General features: G+C 45.9%; 1 protein-coding gene across 1 annotated transcript; it reads right to left on the reverse strand.

Annotated features, from left to right (window-relative positions):
* Nucleotides 1-3,527: 3,527 nt before the first annotated feature.
* On the reverse strand, nucleotides 3,528-8,629 carry LOC143768617 (ferritin light chain, oocyte isoform-like). Its single transcript, XM_077257256.1, has 4 exons — nucleotides 8,381-8,629; nucleotides 5,478-5,624; nucleotides 5,054-5,179; nucleotides 3,528-3,765 (listed from the first exon to the last, which is right to left on the reverse strand). Exons 1-4 carry the CDS (start codon nucleotides 8,480-8,482, stop codon nucleotides 3,616-3,618), a joined length of 525 nt encoding a protein of 174 aa, XP_077113371.1. The 5' UTR covers nucleotides 8,483-8,629; the 3' UTR covers nucleotides 3,528-3,615.
* Nucleotides 8,630-9,060: the final 431 nt, after the last annotated feature.

The following is a 9,060-nucleotide window of genomic DNA, read 5'->3' on the forward strand; positions in this document are numbered from 1 at the left end:
GAGTAGCCCACCCATGAAGCAAGCTACACCGCCTGTTTATCTAATTAATAATTTTTAACTGCATCTATCCCAGGAAATCCTTTTGGGCCTAGTAGCAGTGTCTGCTACTCAGCAGAGTACCCCACCCATGAAGCAAGCTACACCGCCTGTTTATCTAATTAATAATTTTTAACTGCATCTATCCCAGGAAATCCTTTTGGGCCTAGTAGTAGTTTCTGCTACTCAGCAGAGAACCCCACCCATGAAGCAAGCTACACCGTCTGTAGATCTAATTACTAAATTTTTAACTGCATCTAGCCCAGGAAATCCTGTTGGGCCTAGTAGCAGTTTCTGCTACTCAGCAGAGTATCCCACCCATGAAGCAAGCTACACCGCCTGTTTATCTAAATGCTAATTTTTAACTGCATCTAGCCCAGGCAATACTTTGGGCCTAGTAGCAGTGTCTGCTACTCAGCAGAGTACCCCACCCATGAAGCAAGCTACAACGCCTTCTTCCTTTCTCAATCTAACCCTTCGGCTCTGGGGTGTCCGCTCTCCCTCCAGCTCTCTCCTTCTCACAGGTGGACTACCACGTGTATTCACACTGTGGAGAATCTTTTGGGCCCAGGCATTTGAGGAAACAACTAAACGCCTCAGATAGTGAGCAGGATATGGAGCACCCCATGGGCAAACAGCGATCTATGTAGTATGCTCCTTCACAGAAGCAGCCCAATAGGCAGACACTATTCTGAAGCACAGGTAGTAACCGGAACGCCCCTTCAATGTCTGTTTTGGCCATTAGGGTGCCCCTTCCCAACTTCTTGACTCGCCTGATTGCCTCGTCAAAAGAGGTACAGTATATAGTACTGTACTTGGTTCCGCGTCGATGTTGTCATTTTCTGACCTGCCCCTTCGATATGACAAATGGTGGATTAGTCTGAATGTATTGGGTTCCTTTTTTGGCACGACTCCCAACGGGGGTACCACTACGTCTTCTAAGGAAAGTGTTCTGAATGGACCTGCCATTCTACCTAAAGATATTTCTGTTTTACATTTTTTTGTCACGACGTCTGGGTGTTGGTAGGCCGATTTTAGATTTTTACTCCAGCCTTTCTTGATTTTAGAAGGGCATGACATGCCTATATCTGTGTCTCCTCCTTCACCTCTTCTTTTCGCATGACTATATGTACTTGTGACTTTTCCATGTGTTTGTTGTGTCTTCTTAGCAGTTTGTCAGCTTTCGGACACCTTTTAAGGTGTTTTCTATGTGTTTGTATGTGTTTGTGCTTGCCTGCCATTGGTTTCAATGGGGTTCGTTGAACACGCCCCAATTCGACGAGCCAAACTCAAACACTAGGGGGGTGGCTCAACACTAATAGTCAGTCATATGCACTCCATTAGGCCTTGGTACCCACATATTGGATGGGCCCATGAAAATCCACTTCACAATATGCATTTTGTGCTCCATACTCCTTTGTTTTATACATTGGCAGGAAGGCGATTCCTGCTGCACTGTCACATGCACCCCATTAGGCCTTGGAACCCACATACTGGATGGGCCCATGAAAATCCACTTCACAATATGCATTTTGTGCTCCATCTCCTTTGTTTCAATTGACATCTCATGATGGATTCATGTCAATCCACTTGGTGCAACAGCTCTCCAAGGTGTGATCACTCCTTTTTAGATGCAGACTAACGAGCAGATCTAATTTGATGCAGGTGTTATTTTTGGGTATGAAAATTGACAAGGTGATTCCATAATTTTTTCCTCAGAATTGAGCGATTCCATAATTTTTCCTCTATGCTTGGTTAAAAATAAGTAACTATTACTGACTGCTAGGGTTGAGCGACTTTTATTTTTATAGGATCGGGTCGGGGGTTCACGAACCCGACTTTCTCAAAAGTCGGGTTGAGTGAAATCGGCCGATCCTATAAAAAAGTCGGGGTCGGCCGAAACACGAAACCCAATGCAGTGCAATGGGATACTATGGTTCCCAGGGTCTGAAGGAGAGGAAACTCTCCTTCAGGCCCTGGGATCCATATTAATGTGTAAAATAAAGAATCAAAATAAAAAATATTGATATACTCACCCTCGGACGCGCCCTGGTACTAACCGGCAGCCTTCCTTCCTAAGAATGAGCGCGTGAATGACCTGCGGTGACGTCGCGGCTTGTGATTGGTCGCGTGAGCGGTCACGTGACCGCCACGCGACCAATCACAAGCCGCGACGTCATCTAAGGTCTTTCAAGCCTTACTCAAGGCAGATACTTGGTCCTATTGTACAACCACCTGCTCCCACCGCTGGAGAATACAATGCGCAATGTGAGCATTCACAAGTCAGAGTGACTGCAGACTTGTAGTTTTAGTCTGGGCCACCCCATTAAGTTAACCTGTTGCCTTATACAAAAGTTGTACCACAAATCTCAGAGTCATTACCTACGTTAAAAGCTTAATCTTCTCCTGACCACTGTACGCCTACATCCTTCTTCGATTAAAGAAGCCTATTCACCACCAAGAACCGTTCCAAACTAATAAGGAGATTATTCCTGAGTCTCTTTATAAGATTCCTCTCTCCACACAACACTGTTATGGACCTGGTGGTTAGGAGCACCCGGAATGACCTGATGAGTAAACTAGTAATCGGAACAAGCTCTGGGAAAGTGGGAACTCTGCTGACCGCAAACCCTACTCCTATCACACAAACTAGAAATAGCCGTGGAGCGTACCTAACTCTCCCTAGACGCCTCTTCACAGCCTAAGAGCTAACTACCCCTAAAGATAGAAATAGAAGCCTAACCTTGCCTCAGAGAAATTCCCCAAAGGTAAAGGCAGCCCCCCACATATATTGACTGTGAGTTAAGAGGAAAGTCACAAACACAGGAATGAAACAGGTTTTAGCAAAGGAGGCCAGACTTCACTAAAATAGTCAGAGGATAGAAAAGGGAACTATGCGGTCAGCACAAAAGACTACAAAAAACCACGCAGAGTAAGCAAAAAGACTCCCCACACCGACTCACGGTGTGGAGGTGCCACTCTGCACCCCAGAGCTTCCAGCTAGCAAGGGAATATCATGATAGCAAGCTGGACTAGAAATTAGCAGTACTAAGAAATATATTCAGGAAGCAGTAACAACAAATGAACTAGCAAAGACTTAGCTTCTGCTGGAGTAGACAGGTCCTCAGAGAAGTCCAAGAGAGATCTGAACCAATACTGAAACATTGACAGCTGGCATCAAGTAACGATCTGAGTGGAGTTAAATAGGGAAGCCAGCAAGCAATAAACGAGAGCAGCTGACAAAGCCAACCTCAGTGACCAGCAGTTCCGCTCAAAGCCACCAGAGGGAGTCCAAGAGCAGAACTAACCAAAGTACCATTCATGACCACAGGAGGGAGTCCGAGAACGGAATTCACAACACAACACCCAGACATGGCAGAACTGTCCCATCCATGCACCCCATGTATTACACCTCATGGTTCCCCAACAATTTCCAAAATGATGTGTCCTATTGGAGTAGCTTTTACACCACACAAGACCATGTTTGCTGCACGTTATTTTTATTTCTGACTTTAGAGCAAATCCCTCACCCCAAAGCCCCGACTGTCACACTACAGCTCCTGTATAGGCGACCACACATTAGTCATCCAAGGTCAGCTTGTCAAACAGATATTCTCCCAAGCCAGCTTCTGCCGCCTTCACACGCTTCAGGTTAGTAATGTGATCTCCCAGTTTCTTCATCAGCTCCACTTCCTTCTCCAGATATTCGTCCTCCAGGAAGTCACACATCTGTATGGGGAATGGATAAGGAGGCATTTTATTACATAGTGAAGTCACTGGTAACGGCCAATGGAAAAGCTGTCCTCCAAAAAAGTAGCATAGACAAAAGACTGACATTTGAGCAGTTTCCCTGAACCACAACATCTTCCAATCTGTTGAACGTCAATGCAACGGAGACTGAACTGAGGAAAGATCTAGAAGGCTCAGAGGGGAGAAGTCTAGTGTCGAGCGAGTGTGGTCAGATAAAGCGGAGCACCACCTGAAACGGGGTCTACTGTGCTGGGGTACCTCTTTCAGTACCACCCAGTGGTTCAGGAGGTCCACTCTGCTTTGGCTGGAGTCTGAATGAAGGACGCTGGTTGGAATTCTTTGGTTATATGGGTGCATATAAAAGATCACTACTTCTCCACGTATTTCCAGTGTGACAACACTTTACTCACAGGACACAGAATATATATCACACAGATACAGAGGGCAGGCCAATTGAAAAGTGGCAGGCCAGACATACATTACAATAGCCGCAGGTGGCCGGAGCCTGCCGATATTTACTGTGGGAATTACAAAGGTGGGGGAGGTCAGAAGGAGAATATCTTGTCCCCTCTGCCCAGGGGCGCAGCCTGTGGACTTATGCATTTCACATGGAACCTATTATACATACATATGACTGCACAACATATTCTGGGTGCTGGGGGGGGGGGGGGGCTTCCGTAACACCACCTATATCTTACAACACGTGTAGGACTTTCATATGGAAGGATATTGGAACCTTCCTGGATGCTTGGGCCCAGGTATAACAGATCAGACAGAGGGCTAATGGTTTCTCAAGGGGTAAGTTTTTTGCAGGCAGCATGGCTGGCCTTAATACAAGGTGGAGGAGCCAAGTGCAAGACAACATGAGGGTCAGGCTTCCCTCTTAAATTACATGGAGGTTTAAAAAAAAAAAATAAAAAATAAAATTATAAGTGACTTTTGCCATAAGGAATGTTACGTGGTCATGCCAAGTGGGTTTATGGAAATAGTGTTATCACATGAACATCCTTCTGAAAATATTAAGACCCCTTGTAAAACCCCTGTCTTAGAGGCACAAGAACAGCATACCAATTTGACAACTGTCATCCTTCTCAATAGTGTAAAAGTATTTAACACCTCATTAAAGTAGGCGGGATGTGACACAGTAGTTGGGTGGTCATAGGTTTCCAGGAACAGCACAATATGGAGGTCACAGAAGATCCATAAACTGTTTATCAAGAATATTTACGAAACGTGGTATTATGTATGTTTTAGGATAGTCACTTACATGAGGGTCTGCATGGTTAGTAGCAATCTTGTGGAGATCCAGCAGAGCCTGATTAACGCCCTTTTCAAGCTTCAGGGCATAGTCCATAGCATTGGTGCCATTGCCCCAGTCATCAGCCTCCGGTTTCTAAAGCAATTAACAAGATATTGCATTAATGTCAGAACTTCTAGCCATGGTAACCATCCAAAATGTCATTCCCTCCAGGTTAAATAATTGTTACCATCTAGATCAATGTTCCCCAACGCCAGTCCTCAAGAGCCACCAACAGATCATGGTTTCCATCGTATTATCCAGGTGATGTAATTATCACCTTGGCCCTACTAAGGAACTCCTGAAAACATGAGCTGTTGAGGACTAAACATCTGCTGGGAATAATATACATGTATCCTATTCCACAAGTTCTACGAGTCTCAGACATTTTTACCTTGATATCCTGGAGAACAATCCGTCCTCCACGTTTGTTCTGGAACTTCAGAAGCTTCTCAGCCTGTTCTCGCTTTTCCTCAGACTGCTCACGGAAGAACTTGGAGAACTTGGCCAGTGCCACATCATCCCGGTCAAAAAAGAATCCCTACGACAAAAAGATAAAAGTTTCTATTGACAGCAGTGTTGGAAAAAGTGATAGTGTGAGGAACCAAAATGTGGAGATCCTGCATTTTTGACACTTTCTTGCAAGTCTAGCCACACTAATAAGGTGCACACATAAAATTAGTGACCTTGACAGATGTATAGGCAATATTGCCAGAAGAGGAAAATGTAAGAATGTCAGTAGCGCAGATAGGATGATAACTAGTCCTCCTGGAAGGTTTGGGAAGAGTTAGGCTACGTTCACATTTGCGTTGCGTCGGGCGCAGGTTCAGCAACGCATAGCGACGCATGCGTCATGCGCCCCTATATTTAACATGGGGGTGCATGGACATGTGTAGCGCCCCCACTGTCGCAGGGCCGAGGGGTACCCGGTACCGGGCCTCTGAGTCTCTGTTCTGGGGTTGTCACGGTGGCTAGACCCGGTCCGTGACCCTGCTGAGGGGCGTACAATAAAGGTGGAGGGGATGGTGATGTTGTCGTGGTGCGGTGCAGGTCGGTCGCAGTAAATAACGAGGACACCAGGTTGCAGTCTCTTTACCTCTTTACTGAAGGCCTCAGGATCCTCAATCCGGAATACGGTTAACCGGGCTGCGCAAGTTCGGCCGGTCCGATGGCACCTCCAGAGTTCCCTTTGCAGGTGGAAATCTGTGCCTACCTTCTAGCGCTTGTGTGTTGTGGTCCTCCCCTGCTGTGCTTACGGGATAGTCCCCACAACTGTTGTGTCTGTTTCTGAAGTTCCCTCACAACTCGATTATGATGTTCTGCTTCGTCCCCCCAGATGCTATGGATAGGACGCACCCGTATGACGGGTAGGCTCGGAGCTCTTCCGGGACTCTAGCATCGCCCCTCTCCTATTGTTGCCCCCTATGTCTTCGTAGGTGATTTGTGTGAGACAGCCCGCCTACAGCTGACTGTCCTGCCGTAGGTTTGAAGTATTTGCTTGGAGCCTAGTACTTCCTCGGCGTTCCGGCCACCGGCTACGCGCCTCAGTAGGATGTTGCCTCCTCTTACAGCACGACTCCTACTGGTATTTCTCCTTGTTGCATTGATCTCGTTTCTCACTCAGCACAATGAACCTCGCTTCTTGTCCTTTCTTAGGGCACCGCCGCTATCTCGTGCAGGCGCGGTCCCGTAACGTTCTTTCTGTTCGCTAGGCCTCTGTCAGGATCCTACCCCTGACAGGGACCCCCCTGAGTCTCTCCCCGCAACACCCTCTGCCACAGGATGTTGCCTGTTCGATTCCCAGTCAGCTTCTGTTCTAACTTTCTGCCTAACCCCCAGTTTTACCAGATTGTGAGGAGTGGCCTAATACATAGAACCCTTAGCTCCCCCTGGAGGCCAGACTGTGAAGTGTATTGGTGACTGATACCTGGTCAGAAGAACTCCTTCAGTGCCATCAGACGTACCATAGCCCCCCTTAGCGGTGGAGCATCAGTACTGCAACGACCAGGACTCTGGGGCGCTGCACTCCCCCCCGGTTAAATCCAGTACTCCTGGACTGGGAAGAAAACAACAATACATGTCAGTAAAAAGACATACAATTTTGAAATGCCATAACAATAAGCAAGTTTGAACAGGGCTTCCCTTTATGGGAGGTGAGAACACTTGAACGTTGCAAACATGGTTAAATACTTTAAATAACGTACTATAAATAACTTTTCCTACCCAACCGGGTATTCTACTAAGTGCAAATTTTTTTTTGAACAATAATTTAACATTGCCTTTAAGGACGTACACGCTGAATCCACTAAAGACCTTCTTATAAAACACTATAAGGCTAATCAACTTTTTCTTCATTTTCCCTTTTTACATCTGCAGGACCGCCTGTCTACTTGCCCAGGCCTACCGCCTCTCATTCTGTTGCAGGACCGCCCCTTTCAGCCCGGGCCTACTGCCTTTCTGCTACTATACACAGTATAGAACTTATCTTCCATCTCTCAATTCAGGATCACCGAGCCATCTCTGTATGGCTCCTAGGAGGACTCACCGATTAACCCCATCTGGGTTCTCTTCCTGTCCTCATTCTCTGACACATCATTAAACATTTCTTACTATCAACTATCTGACTACATACAACTTTACATGTAAGCATTATCACTATTTCTCTTAAGGCATCATTATACTTTAAGTGCTATGGATAAACGTTCTCTTTAAGAAGGAACCAAGTCTCTATGAGGTAGTGCAACTTCTCAAGCTGCAAGTCCGTACGCAGCAAGGACTCTGGTACTGCTTCCAGGAACAGTTTCTTCGCAAAGAGTCCTTTCGTTTATAAAACCAGTAGAGGGCACCTTTAAGAAGGTGCAAACTATTTACAAGAAGTTTGTAATCATGCAGTGTTCATGATCCAGCAGTTCTTTCAACAATGATAAGACAGGAACAAAAACAAAAAGCAGAAGAAGGGATCCCGGGTAAACAAAGGGATCCCTTTAAGAGTTAACCCTAATCGGGTTGCAGCAGCAATAAAGCAGGAAGACAAACAGTTAAATAACTATATACAGTTTCAGGTTTCCGAGATTTACTCCTGCTCTGGCGGCCGTAGCTCCGCATAGACCTCGCCCGGCAGGGTGATCGGCGAGATCAGGGCCTTTAAGAAGTGCTCCATACCCGGGGCCTGATCCCCGGGTGTAAGGCGCTGGAGTCTGTAAGTCCCAGGGAGAGGGGGTGCCGCAACGGGGCCTATCAGCAGGTCCTCTAGGAATTACAAGCCCTGGCAATGCGGCAGAGCGCACTCATACTCACTATGGACTGGTAGGTGTAGGAAGCCTGAAGCACCAGGTTGACGGTGCGGTTAACTCCAGCCTCACTGTCCTGATGGTAATTCTGGCGGATCTGGGAGGTCATGATGATGATGGTGGTAGTAGTAGCTTCTTTCACAGGGAATAAGATGAAGTTCTGGAGATGAGGAGGATTCCTATTCCGTTCAAGCACTGTTGAAGCAAGAACTAGGAACTCCTCTGACTCTCTGCTCTGAAGCACAAACTGCTGCTCCCTGGCTTTTTATACACTCACTGGGTGGAGTCGTCCAAAATCCCAATCCAGCCATTTCATTAGCTCACATTGTTCGGATTGGCTTGTAGTTTAGTAAAAGAGCGTTAACGAGAATATTCACCGGACTCTGTGCACCATGGAAAGAGTTAAAAGTTAACCCTCTGAGTTCAGAGCTCTGTAACGATAAATGGACATTGATTGCTGCGCACAATATTGGACACTTTTCCGTATAATTCAGTTCTTTCAATCACTCCTAAAATCTTGCATGTAAAAGCCTTGGAACAGACTTCTAAAAAGTTTCAAACATATTATGCTCCTTTAAAGGATGATAATAATAATAATAGTAATAATAATAATAATAATAATAAAAAGAAAAGCTGTGAGCTAAAATAGAATAGGAATAATAAAAAAATAATTTAAAACAATAATTT

The sequence above is a fragment of the Ranitomeya variabilis genome, chromosome 4, assembly GCF_051348905.1.
Source record: "Ranitomeya variabilis isolate aRanVar5 chromosome 4, aRanVar5.hap1, whole genome shotgun sequence".
In the NCBI taxonomy this organism is placed as follows: Eukaryota; Metazoa; Chordata; class Amphibia; order Anura; family Dendrobatidae; genus Ranitomeya; species Ranitomeya variabilis.